The 14,077-nt window shown below is 33.9% G+C and overlaps 3 protein-coding genes across 3 annotated transcripts; 1 reads left to right on the top strand and 2 right to left on the bottom strand.

Moving 5' to 3' along the window:
- The first annotated feature begins 530 nt into the window (after window positions 1-530).
- Window positions 531-5,621, top strand: LOC143573772 (putative RNA methyltransferase At5g51130). The gene is made up of 8 exons (XM_077058570.1): window positions 531-698; window positions 2,349-2,463; window positions 2,576-2,623; window positions 2,759-2,978; window positions 3,951-4,038; window positions 4,593-4,658; window positions 5,192-5,260; window positions 5,439-5,621. Exons 1-8 carry the CDS (start codon window positions 564-566, stop codon window positions 5,526-5,528), a joined length of 831 nt encoding a protein of 276 aa, XP_076914685.1. The 5' UTR covers window positions 531-563; the 3' UTR covers window positions 5,529-5,621.
- A 641-nt stretch (window positions 5,622-6,262) lies between these two features.
- LOC143573771 (putative aldehyde oxidase Art an 7) lies at window positions 6,263-8,497 on the bottom strand. The gene is made up of 3 exons (XM_077058568.1): window positions 7,844-8,497; window positions 7,611-7,774; window positions 6,263-7,522 (listed from the first exon to the last, which is right to left on the bottom strand). The coding sequence occupies exons 1-3, from the start codon at window positions 8,495-8,497 to the stop codon at window positions 6,337-6,339; spliced, it is 2,004 nt and encodes a 667-aa protein (XP_076914683.1). The 3' UTR covers window positions 6,263-6,336.
- Window positions 8,498-8,677: 180 nt separating this feature from the next.
- Window positions 8,678-13,348, bottom strand: LOC143573770 (auxin-responsive protein IAA27-like). The gene is made up of 5 exons (XM_077058567.1): window positions 12,925-13,348; window positions 10,895-11,121; window positions 9,926-10,049; window positions 9,649-9,710; window positions 8,678-8,935 (listed from the first exon to the last, which is right to left on the bottom strand). The coding sequence occupies exons 1-5, from the start codon at window positions 13,308-13,310 to the stop codon at window positions 8,898-8,900; spliced, it is 837 nt and encodes a 278-aa protein (XP_076914682.1). The 5' UTR covers window positions 13,311-13,348; the 3' UTR covers window positions 8,678-8,897.
- Window positions 13,349-14,077: the final 729 nt, after the last annotated feature.

The raw sequence follows: 14,077 nt of genomic DNA, 5'->3' as shown, positions 1-14,077 counted from the left end.
ATTTTGGTGAACCCGCGGTTCTTTGCAAAGAACTCCCGGGGTTTAAATATAGACATGATTTGGTCAGGGATATTCTTTGTGATGTGTTAAAACGTGCGGAAATCTCGGCAAAGAAAGAAGCTCCTATAGATTTCTTCTTGTGAGATCCGCGTGAATAATGCTGTGTTCCCGAGTTCATTTATGAAAAGAAAAGCAAGGAAAAGAAAGTTTTCTCTTCTTATCTTTTCTTTTGATATCTCCTCTTTCTCTTCACCTTATTTTCCTTCCAAATCTTTCCAATTTGGAAAGACACAAATTCTTTTATTTTACTCATCATTTTCTCTTCCCTCCCCTCTTTTTCTTTCTTTTAATGAAACTCAGAAACACCTCTTTTAAATTTTCCTTCATTTCTCTTTCTTAAATGAAACTCGGAAACAAAAAGCATTTTTTCCGTCCCTCGTTCTCCTTCCCTTTACTTAGTTAATTGAAACACGGAACATAGTGTAAATGTTTCACCCTTGTAGTCATTACATTTGATTAGACCAAACAAAACCCTCATTCATTCTTTCCATAAACCCTAAAACATGGAAGAAGCCAAAGAAACCCCCCAAAACGACACCGTACAACAACAACAACAACAGTCATCCGGTGGGAAGAAGAGAAAGAAGCAGAAGGAAGTAGCCATATTCGGCAATTACAGAAACTACTACACATATCGCGTAACTAAAACCCCTAATTTTAATTTCATTCTCAATTTTATTAATTCGTCGTCGTTTTAGTTCATGTTTGTTAATATTATGTTTGTGTGTATCTATTCTTTACATTGATGATGTTAATTGAAGATTTAATTGTCCACTCTGTGATTTGAATTTGCTTAAATTTTGTAAATTATATTTAAATGTTTTAGGGAAAACTTAATTTTGCATAATGTTTTATTGACATGTTAATTTTGAGAGCAAAATAAAGTTTTTTTTACGAATGTTTTCTACGTGTGTTTATATGCAAAAACTCCGAAAAAAAGATTTTTTTACATTTTACATGTAATATTTATTATGGTTCCCACTTTATATTTTTGTGATTCCCTAATGAACCTCCTATGTATGTATATACACACACACAACTTTTTAAAATCTTTTATGTAATTTAACACTAATTTTATGTTATTAATCTTTACCAAAAAGAAATAAAAAAATGTGTGTTGTTACTTGTTTGCGATATTACATATATATTTACCTTGAATGAGATACAAATATGTAACTTCACTGGATAAATACATGTTCTTTTGCAATCTACATATTATTTTTATTTTTCGTATATAATATTTTTTATTTTTATTTATTTATATTGTACAGTTAATTGCAATTGTTGTTCAATTCGTCTTCTGTGGTCTTTGGGATTGCATATTTAGGATTCCTTTTTAACTTATTAACTTTTTAGAAAAGTTTATAAGTTAATAAGATGTTTGGTAAATCATGATCCTGTGAGTCATAAGGAGATAAAATAAGGAATCCCAAATACCCCGAACGTTTTATTTTATGTTTGTTTATATTATAATTATATGTGTATGTTCTAGACATTGATGAGGTTAATTGAAGGTTAAATTGTTGCTGTGTGATTTGACTTTGGTTAAATTCTTTCGGTTAATGCTAGGGTTTCGAGGAAAATTAAATGTTTTAGGGTAGTTAACGTAAATAATTCAGTTTGATTCAAGCTTTTAAAAAGACTCACTTTTGTAAAATAGGGGTTAAACTCAAATTGAAAAACCATTTTTTAACACTAATTTAAATTTTTGTTTTTTCATTTTCTTTTATGTTATTAATCTTTACCAAAACCAAAAAGAAATAAAAAATATGTGTTGTTACCGAAAATGCATCAATGTAGCTCATAGTCTATATATATTTACCTCGAATGAGATACGTATATGTAACTTCACTAGATAAATATATGTACTTCCGCAATCTACATATTTTTTTTATTTCTTTTTGATATTGGTGAAGATTGATAACACTTAAAATATGAAAAAAACAACTTTAAAAAATTAGTGTTTAAATGTGGTTTTCAAAGTTTTATATATAATTTTTCAAACCTATTAAAAGGATGGATTAATGAGTATAATTTTTTTAATACTCCAAAGATTTTTTTTTCAAATTTTGAATGATTTGGACTGGCCTTGACCGACTGCCGATATGTTGGTCTGATTTGGTGAAGTCGAAATGTTAGCATACCGATTAGTGATTAAGTACCGGTTAGTTGGTGGCTAATGGCAATTTTTACAATATCGGGCTCACTGCTGAATTTGAAGTTTTGTCTGCAATGGACTTTCGTTTTGTGTTTACTGACAACAGTTTGTTCTTTAATTCATGTTTCAGATTGATCAAGGATTGGAGGAAGATCCAAGGATAAAGGTTATGAGGAAGGAATGGTTTGAAGGGAAAAACTGTCTTGATATCGGCTGCAATAGTGGATTAATAACCATTACCATCGGTAATCTTCAATTTCAGTTTTGAGCCAAAGTGTTTAATAAATAATAAAGTTGCTATCGTTGCTGGACTTAATATAAAGAAATAATGAGTGTGATTTATTTTTTTATTTGCAGCAAAAAAGTTCGGTTGCGAGAAAATTCTTGGGATAGACATAGATTCAGGTGAGTGATGTTGATCTTGAAAACATATGATCTTTACTATAAATAGTTTTTTAAAATTGGACTAAAAGTATTTGTGTGATCTTGTTCTACATGATATTGCTGATTAAAGTGAACTCAAAATTCTTTATTTTCCAGCTCGAGTTCAAGATGCATATTGGAACCTTAGAAGAATTGTGAAAATGAGTGAAAAAAAGAAGGATCAAACGGTTGACAAGTCAAAGGATAAAACGGGTTGGGTTGAAAATTCTGGGGATTCTCCTGATTCATATCTGTTTGACCGAGTCTCGTTCCAGAAAGATAATATTGTTCTTGATTGGTCAATACCGGGAAATGAGGTGTACGATACCATTCTTTGGTAAGCTTTAATCTTTGCCATATGTTAGTTAAAATACCAAAGCTACCCTTGAGTAACTGTTTTAGCCACATACTACATTATGCCTTCAACTAGGTGATTTGGTTATACACGAGTTTTCTATTGTTTAAAATTTGGGTCTGAGCAACCCGCATACGCTTTTCTCATCATTTTTAAACTTTCTACCTAGGGGTGTCAATTCTTGACACGACCCGAAACCCAATCCGAGCCCGACACGAAAAAAACAGGTTTTGGGTTGGCTAACACGACCCGTTTAAAAAACGGGCCGGGTTCGGGTTGACCCGTTAACCCGTTTAACTTTATATATTTTAAAATTAATTTTATATTCCCTCTTTAGCTTTAAAATGTGTTGAAGAATTAATTATTTTCCATTCCTCATATTACCTTTTTAGGTCTCCTCTTAAATTCTCTTTTTCGCGAACGGCAGTTTTAAGTTCAAAACCAAAATTTCATTACCCAAGACGCATTTCTTCTATCCATTCACCAATATGCATTAGCATATCGTCAAATCCATCTATATCTAAATCGACTCATGCTTAAATTCCATTTGAATTTTGCAATGTATGGTTTGATTTTATTATAATTTGTATGTCTGATTCTATGAATTAACTTGTTTAAAAAATATGGGTTAAACGGGTCGTGTTCGGGTCGACCCGAATTTATGTGTGTACGGGTTAGGGTTGACATATTTGACACGAATAATAATATGGGTTGGGTTCGGGTTGCACATTTTAACCCGTCAACCGGCCAACCGCAACCCGTTAACCCGCCAACTTGCCAACCCAACACGTTTGACACCCCTGGTTAATGTGTCGAATATTATTACACTATTGACGTCTTTTGACCCATTAGACATTTTGAACTGTTTCATTTTTGGCTAAAACTTAACTTTTTCATTTAGTTTCTATTTGACCCGTTTTCTTTGGCATTGATTGCATTTGTTATCTTATGCAGCCTGAGTGTTACAAAATGGATCCATCTAAACTGGGGCGATGAAGGTTTAATTACATTATTCTCAAAAGTTTGGCGGCTACTTAAACCTGTAAATGTTCTCTTTTAAACAGTTTAAGGGCATTTTTGTCATTTGTTTTTTATTTCTTTTTAATTTTCTTTATGAGTTGAGTAGTGAGATAAGGCCATGTGTAGTGGGCTCGAGCTCAGGCGAAATTTGGGCGAAATGGGGCTAGAACACCCCCCCCCCCCCCCCGGCGATAAGTGGGCGAAAAGGGGCGGGCCGGGGTCTTTTTCTCGCCCAGCATGTCTGTTGTTTTGTTTGTTTATATTATTATTATATATATGTGTGTGTAATATATATATATATGTATATATATATTATTATATTACTATTTGTAACCCCTACACCATTACACCCCAAAAACAAAAAACTCACTCTTTGCTGACTGGGCGCCACATGGCGCAAAACGCCCCAATTTGTAGCCCCTCCACTACACATAGCCTAATAAGACTCAAACTAATACATTTGTTGGTAAATGAGCCAAAACTGTCACCTCTAATTATTACTTTTTGCAAGTGACATTTCTCTGCTCATTTTATTTACAACTTTCATATATCTAATGTGTGATTAATCGTAAACAGGGCGGAGTTTTTATTTTGGAACCTCAGCCATGGAAATCATACGTCAGTAACCGTCAAGTGTCAGAGGTATATTCAATTATAAGAAGTTTTTTACACAATAATAATGCAACTTATTCTCACTTTTCATAGTACTTGAGAAAAAAAAAATGTTTTCTCCATTTTTATTCAACATATAGTAAGTAAAAATTATGTTGTTTGGCATGTCATTATCTTGTTGTTTCGTAAATGACAAGAATAACCCTTGTGTAAAAAGACCAAATTGCCCTTATGTGCAACGCACATGACTGGACTTCACGTAAAAACTAACGAAGGACGAAACGTGTAATCTTTATAAAACATAAAGGATGTTTCTTTTATTTCTTTAGTTTAACAATGGTTTCCGAAAAATGGTAACAACGAAAAGTCAAAAATTGTAATTTACTCGTTTTTTTGCATATAATGATGAAAAGGTGAAGTAAGTTACATTATGGTTTTGTTAATTATTTTTTTATACTCAGATCATATATTTTTTACATGTATGTTTTATGGTGTGTAGCAGCGTGTTACATGATGTTTAGTTTTTATGTTTTGTATTATGATTTATTTCGTGTCATATGCAGGTAGCATCGACTAACTACAAGAATCTTGAAATATTCCCGGATCAATTTCAAGATATTCTTTTGGACAAGGTTTGAACTTTTCTACTTTATTATCGAAAATGCATACAAAGAGCGTGTATTATGTATGCACACGTACGGTTGGCTTGTTTAAACGCTAATATTCTCATATATGATATAATGAAAATCTGAAACATAGATGGTCAAATATGAAATTTATAAGCGTTTTTTTTTTATCTTTTGATTGCAGATCGGGTTTAGGGAAATCGAGAATTTGAGTTCGAGTTTATCAGGAAGCAAAAGCGGGTTTAATCGGCCAATTTTAGCTTTATGGAAGTGAATAGATTTGGCTATTGGGTATCCATTTTTGTTATATAGGATGCCCTGTTATATAAATTATGAAATGTGAATGGATATGGTCATATAGTGCCCAATATCATCCTATTTGTTGTCTTTTATTCATTTACAGGGTGTTTTGGATTGTTTGTAAGAACTGATTATCGTGATTTGATAGCACTAAAGTAGTTTAGAGGGTGATTAAAAAACGGCTTATCGAAACCAAAAAAATCACAGCTTAGGCGCGTTTGATGGTTAAGGGTGCGAAGTTAATGCTACTATTTTTAACGCGTACAAGTACAACCTTTTATGTTGGTTTATGATAATAAAGTTATATCGTCCTGTTATCAATGTTTTCAGAACCAGACCGACTATTAAGCTAGAGACATAACTGGTCTTTGTTTGAATTTGATTGGATTTAATTTTTTTATATATTTATTTTTGTTTTTCTCATTTAAAATCTTATTTGTTAATTTATTTATTACTATTTTACACCTCATATTATTTTAATTTTTCATTTAAGGTTATACAAATTCACCCAAAATGACAGTCATTTTCATATCTTTGAAATTTTGAAAAATTTTGAAACTTTTTAACTATTTACATCGTTTGATTTTTTAAAACAGTCTGACCAGTGAACCATAAAGACGTCCGGTCTTCCGAATAATTTGGTTATAAAAACATTGCTCATTACAACATAAAATGTAGAAAATTTTCTATGCATTACTTCTTTTTACACTATAAATAAACATCCTCTACAAACAAATCAAACATCATAATTCACAAACTACTAACAAACATATAACCCACTTTTACTCAATATGAACCCAAATAGCCTTACTAGGAACACCGCGAAAATTCACAAACAACATATAATAACCCGGCGGAGCAATCTTTCCCGACAGTGGCGCCACCGCAGTGATTGACCCGTCCGCCACCGTCTTCAACGGCACAACCACTAGTCTTTGGTTCATTGAAAACCCATGAGTTGTAAATGGTGGATAGACTAATGTCACCTTCACATTTTTATCATTCACTTGACCACTAAACTTAACATTAATCTTGAACTCTTTCCCATACTTCAACACCTTATCGGTCCCCTCGGGCGTGATCACGGGCCGATGGCCCGCCAACGCGGGGTCCAGATAATGTGGTGAGAATTTCTCCACCCGTAACTCGGTTGGGTACTCGGCTTTTAAAAGATATTTTGAGTGCGGGTTACTTCCCGCGACTAATATCTTCCCGTCGGGCATTAAAGCCGAGACCGAATGGTACATTCGGGCTATGTTGGTTGGAACCATTTCTTTAAAACGTTGACCCATCGGTTTATGCGGGGTGTATAAAATAGGTGTGAAGTTCGGGTCGATCGCGTTTTCCCAACCCGCGACTCCCTTTTGTGCGCCGTTGATCATTAGTAGGTCCCCTGTCGGGAGGTGGAGTAGGTCCCCCATGCACCGGCCCGAGGGCATGTCTTGTTCTTTGACCCATGTGGACGCGTGATCTGACAACACTAGTCGGTGGCAGTCTCGAAGAGCGGGCATGAAAACCCGCTCTTTGGTGTGTTTACTGTCCACCGACTGGTACGCTTCTTGCGAGTTTCCGCCACAAATAACCACCTCGGTGTGGATGTCGCCCGTGGTGACGGTTAGAGGGAGGAGGGCGGCCATCCCAGATGCCGGGTAGTTTCGGGCACCACCGGGTAGTTTCGGGAAGTTGCGGACTATGGCGCCCGTGGAAGGGTGGAATATTATGCCACGATCGTTGGCGAAGAGGAAAACGTTACCGTCGGGAATGAGGAATAAGAATGGGTAGAGGTTGTTTTCGATGTACATACCGGGGCCCGGTCTTTTCGGGACGGTTGTTTCTTGTAAGAACTTAAGGTTAAATTTTTGTGACGGGAATTCGAGTTTGTTTGGCGGGACTATATCGTAGCTAAACGAGTTTCGGCCACCCACAACTACCGCGCTTCCATCTTCCAAAACTTGGTTGGATGAATACCTGCATAGTTCGGTTCGGTGTAGTTAATTTTGAGTAAAATTTTAACAAATATTTTTAAAAAGAAAGTAGGATATGTAGTCAACAGTACCATCTATTATCAGCAAGAATATTTTTTTTCTCCACAAAGTTGGCATTGGGGTCATTCATTGACAACATTCTAACCGATTTAATGCCTCCTCGAGTGCCGCCGGTAGCCACCAAGTCACCCGTGGGCCATAAGTGTCCCGACGAGCACCATGGTTCACCATCCATCTACGATACACACTCGATGACTAAAAGCAAATACATGCATATATGTGATGATTGAAAACGATTACTTACATAAACGGTCCGACTTTCTCCAGTCTCAATATCATAAGCAATGGCGTGTGCATAGCAATCAGGCTTAAAGTTCATCTCCGGGCTTTTCGGGCAGTTGCCCGGCGGGCCGAGTTCCCGGGCAGACGGACCGAGAGACGTTGTATCAAACCACACGGCTTTGTTGTTCGGCATCAACTGGAATTGCATTGCCGCAACACCCACATTCGGATTATCAATCGCCCATGAACCCTTAAAGTCCGTCTCAAAGTCATTTTCATCCAACGGTGCTCCAGGTGGAATTTCAGCTGGTGGAACCACTGACGGGACAACCGCTGGTTCTCCATGGGGGACAACGGTCGGGGTCCCTCCTGGCGGGACCACCGCAGGATCTCCATGTGGAACAGTTCCGTCTGAAATTTCAGGTGGAACATCAGCCGAAGTTCCTGGTGGGACCACATGACTAGGATCTCCGGGTGGGACCAATGCTGGATCTCCAGGTGGGACAACAGCAGGATCTCCATGTGGGATCACAACCGGAACGGGAACTATGGTATGGCCCTTACCGTGTTTTCTTTGACCCATACCATGGTGTGGACCCGCGGTGGTGATGGAAAACGCAAAGAAAAGAGCGAGGATGACGCGGCTGATGGAGGCGGAGGAGGGTGGTGGAGCCATTTTTCTGAAATAAAAGTAACCATAATATGTTGCCTTTGATAGATATGAAAATATGAAACATTGGTCCAAAAATCAGGGAAGTCCATACACAAATCAGTTGGTTGTTAGATTTTGTGGTTAATGAGTAAAACATGGAATAAGAAGTTGCAAAATCTAGAGTACACACAAACAAGCACAAGGTACAAGTAGCTTATGCTAAAACATCCATATCAACAATTACACATCTAGGATTACACATACATATATCTTTATATATATATTATGTCTATGTCCCATAAGCCTAAAAATGGGACATACAAAATGAAATAAAATGAACATTATCACCTCACAAGAATCATAATATAAAAACTATAGAAACAAAGTGTTGGAACTCGGATCGTTGGCTAGAGTACGTGTGCACCTAGTTACGCGTTTTGCATTTCTCCATGACTCGAGGGGCTATAGAAAAAACATCAAACAGGACATGAATGTATGATCGATTTTTCGGTTCAAAGCTAGAATAATCACATGTTTGAAAGATTTTTTTTGCACCAAAATATAACCCCAAAAAAGCTAAACCATCACTTGTCATTGTTATATACTTATATTTACTGGTTATATTGGTTCAAATGCATAAAAAATGGTAATATAATAAAAATAAAAGTTTGTTAGATAAAATGTAAATTTATATTGACAACAATGTGAAAGTTTGTTACATTTTTGTGTAAAAAAATCCTATTTAAAATAGCGTTTTTTTAAACCGAAAATACACTCATTGTCGCGTTTATTACATTTTGCTGCTAGTCAATTAAAATAGACATTGGTCCCATATGGGTCATTAATATGCCCTTTTTGTACGATTTTTGGGTCGTTATGTGACCCATCGAAATCATCATAAACATACCCGATAATGACCCGAACGTCATAAAAAGTTTTATTTTTAATAACTAAAAGATGACAAAAATGAAAGATATTCTTGTTTGGACAAATCAAGATTTTTGTGGGTTCTCTTGATTCACATGTTTCTTGAATCTTAATTATTTCTCTATAAATCAAGAAACCCGAATAACCAAGATAACGGTTTTCTTGATTCTTGTTTAAACAACCAAGATTTGTTGGAATAAAAGTTTGGAACTTTGGATTTATTGTAAACATAATAAACAAGATTTTACCTAGTCCGATCGCATCAGAACTCTTCATGATCCGCATCCTCTTGCAAGAGCCAGTAAACATACTGCAACAATTAATAATGTTTAACGTCAAACAAGATAAAAAAAAGTCAAACAAGCAAGTTTGACTTTTTAAGTCAAACAAGATAACAATTTTCAGCTTCAAAATAGATTAAATCAATGAGCAAAATATGTTCTTGCAAAGTTGGAGATATAACTACAACGGTTTTAAAACCGACAATAAGGTTTGACCACAAAAGGTCAAAGTTTTGAAACTTACTCCCATGGAACATCTCCAACAAGCATCAAGTCACCATCTTTGTCTTCATAAGTTAGCACATATTCCGAACCCTTAAGAAGATCCATCAACGGGCTTTCACTCGACCCGTGAGTACCATGTTGACCTGAAAAGTCAACCACTTTTAAAGTTAACAAATCCAACAACAAAAAAAAATGAAATCTCTTGAGTTAATTGAATATATTTGTAGCTAACAGAAAATCCTTAACTTTTTTTATAACTGATTACAAGTTTTATGTTGTAATGACGCATTCATTACAGAACTAACTTCATTAGCGAGCTGCGAGATACGCATGAGACATAGTGCTAACTGGAAAACGGGTCGGGTCATGCTAACTGGAAAACGGGTCGGGTTAGGGTCAGAATGGGTTAGGTTCGGAACGGGTCCAGGTTGCAATGGATTTGGGTCGAAACAGGTTTTTTTTTAATTATAGTCATTACTTATTACACTAAAAAACACAATTATTTCAAATAAAATGATTCGGAAGGTTTTATTAAACCTGTTATATATAAACGGGTGAGGACAGTTACCTTTATCCAACAGCTAGGGGTGTAAACGAGCAAGGACGCTTGCGAGTTGTTCAAGATCGGTTCACTAAAAGTTCGATTTGAGCCAAGCTTAAACGAGCTCGAGCTTAAAAATAAGCTGGCTCGCGAGCCTAAACAAGCCTATTATTTATATATATTTTTTATTTATTATATTAAACTTATATTTTTATTATAATTATTATACATAAAATATGATAAAATATCTAAATAACATATATATATAATTATAATTAAAATATATACAAAAAATGTTTTCACATGATATAAATTAATTAATAAATAATAAATGCCAAGCTCAACCTTTATAAATAGAGCTCGATGCTGCACTCGAGCCTAGGCTTGGCTCATTTATTATTTATTAATTAATTTGTATAATAATGGAATTAAAGAAAAGAATCTTACCAAGAGTGAAGCTACTAAACATTTTTTCTAAAGCCGAAGAAAGATCCAAGTAACTCGAATACATCTTAAGATCCACTTTCCTCAGATACGGAGCTCCATCCATACTCACTTTCACATAAACACATGATCCTGTTTCTGCATTCAGGTCATCTTCATTCTTTGTGTTTTTAGCAGCCATTGAGTTCTTTCTAAATGATCTAATTGGAGGCCATCCCACAACTTGTGCCCTGTTTCAAATCAAGAAAAATAGTCAAAAGTTGACTATTGTAATCATATGGTTTGACTTTTATTGGCAAGTTCTTTGGCTTCAAAAGTCAACAAAATTGTTCCATATTTCCACAATGTTTCCAATATGATTATTCTTTTAGGTAAAGATCCATTAACCAGTCATAAAGTACAAAAAGCATCAACATTAAAATTTTGTACTTAAAAGTTTGACTTGAAAGTCAAACATGTCAAACTAGCAAATAAGTGTAAAAGGTAAAAACCCTTTCTTTGCGAGAACACGCGGAATAAAATGAATAATTCGCTTCTCAATTTTAAAAAAAATCAGAAAAAACGATAAAAATGTAACATTTAATCGTATAAATTTTTTTAAATTAAAATAAATTATAAAACAAATTTCTTGTTTATTTATATAAACTGCACATTTATTAAACATTACAAAACTTTTAAAAATATAAACCATTGATAAAAAATAAACTAAAAGATTTAGATATTTTTTTCTACCAATAATTGATGTTCTACTATTAGAAGTAAACTACTTTTGACTTCAAAAGTCCAAAAAACTATTATATATTTCACCATTGATTCCAATATAGTGAATCATTCAAGTAAAAATCCACAACCAATCATAAAGTACAAGAAGTACTATAAACTGCAATAAAAAATAAACTAAAAGATTTAGATATTTTTTTCTACCAATAATTGATGTTCTACTATTAGAAGTAAGCTACTTTTGACTTCAAAAGTCCAAAAAACTATTATATATTTCACCATTGATTCCAATATAGTGAATCATTCAAGTAAAAATCCACAACCAATCATAAAGTACAAGAAGTACTATAAACTGCAAGTGAATTCATGCTCAAAACAAACAAAAATATGTTCAAAACATCAAATTTTATAAACACAAGTTTGACTTCAAAAGTCAAACATATTAAACCATCAAATAAGTTACAAAAACCCTTACTTTGGCTTAAAAAATTTTAAAATAAAATGAAAACGATAAAAATGTAATATTTGTTGAAATCTTATAAAATTCAAGAAAAAATATATTTATTTATGAATATAAACTACACACGACCTAAACATACTATTTTACATAAGAAATACAATATTTTAAAAATATGAACCATGAATTTTTATTTTTTTTAAAGATCTAGATTTGTTCTCTAAACTTTGACTTCAAAAGTCAACAAAGTTGCTATATATTTCAACATTAATTCTAATATGGTAAACCTTTCTAGAAAAAATCTACAACCAATCATGAAGTACAACAAGTACTACAAACTATAAGTAAATCCATGCTTAAAAAAACAATAACATGTTCAAAACATCAAACTTCAAAAGCACAAGTTTGACTTCATAAGTCCAACATATTAAACTACCAAATAATAATAAAAATTTAAAAAAAGAGGAAAAATCCTTACTTTGAACTACCAAGTGCTATAAACTATAAGTAAAATTTAAATCCAAACAAATAAAAAACATGTTCAAAACTTTAAATTTCATAAACCATAAGTGAATTCATGCTCAAAACAAACAAAAATATGTTCAAAATATCAAATTTTATAAACACAAGTTTGACTTCAAAAGTCAAACATATTAAACCACCAAAAAATAAATAAATAAATAAATCCTTACTTTGAAGTACCATGAACTATAAATAAACTCATGCTCAAAACAAACAAAAGCATGTTCAAAACTTTAAATTTCATAAACAAAAGTTTGACTTCATAAGTCAAATATATTAAACAACCAAATAACTAAATAATAATAATAATAAATTAAAAATAAAAAAACCTTACTTTGAAGCAGCGGCAGGAACTTCAGGGTGATTATTAGCATGTTTAGGTGAAGAAGCTTTAACACCACTATCTTTAACAGCAGAACAAGGGTTCTTGTTATTATTATTACTTTCAGCCAAAAAGCCACCATTTTTACCAAAACTACCCTCACAATCTTTAACACAACTAGAGTTCTTGAAACCCCATGTTCCAGAACTAATATTATTATTATTATTAATGGTATCTGAAAAACCCCTTTTGGCACCTGACACCAAAATCTTGATACCAATATTATTATTAATATTTCTTTCTGGTGACTCAGAACCAGGAAGACCAAGCCTTAACTCAGTGGCTTTCAAGTTCAAATCTTGATTATGGGGTTTGGGTTCAGAGGGTATTGGATCCATAATTTTGGGTTGTGAGTGAATGTGAATGTGAATGTGAATGTGTGAATCTAATGGTGGTGGTGTATTAAGGGGTTTGGTGACATGAAAATGGAAAGAACGGCAAGCATAAACCAGGTGGAAAAAGAAAGGTGTTTGCTTTGTCACCCTTGTTACATCTTATTTGACATGGGATTTAAAGTTATAATATTAGTTAATTTTAAAGGTGAAATTTTTTTATTTTTATATTTTTTAACTAACGTTTGGAATCATGGGATGTCAATCGTTCATACTGATTTTGACGCTTTTCACCTAACTTACTCAAGAACAATGTCAAGAAGGAAACCCAGTAATATGAGAAAAACCCCTTAAGTCAGGTTTCAAATATAAGACCTTAAGATCTTAAGCCTTTACCGTCCCCTCCATGTCATTAGACCAGAATAGGGGTATGGTTTTTAACCGTACCCGAATAACAAACCCGAACCGAAGCGACTTGAGACCCGAATAACACGACCCAAATTCACCTGAACCGATTAAACTCCTAACCCGAACCCAAGATAAAATATCCGGGTCGTTGTTATGGGTTGAGAACCCAAATTTGGGTTAACCCAAATAACCCGAAGTATAATACATTGATGCATGTATCCCTAATTTTTCTTGGGTAGTTTCGTGGTGAAGTAACATTGTGATCTTATGTATTATTGTTCAGTTGTTCTCAAGACTCCAATTAATATTGGATCTATCACATTGGATCCTAATGTATTAATTACCATAAAGCATGTTGAGAATGT

Source organism: Bidens hawaiensis, unplaced genomic scaffold (assembly GCF_021521415.1).
Source record: "Bidens hawaiensis isolate Kalapana, Puna unplaced genomic scaffold, B.hawaiensis_p1.1 tig00026631_1, whole genome shotgun sequence".
Classification (NCBI taxonomy): Eukaryota; Viridiplantae; Streptophyta; class Magnoliopsida; order Asterales; family Asteraceae; genus Bidens; species Bidens hawaiensis.
Note: the sequence above shows the minus strand (reverse complement) of the source record. Positions and strands in the feature narration are given on the sequence as shown.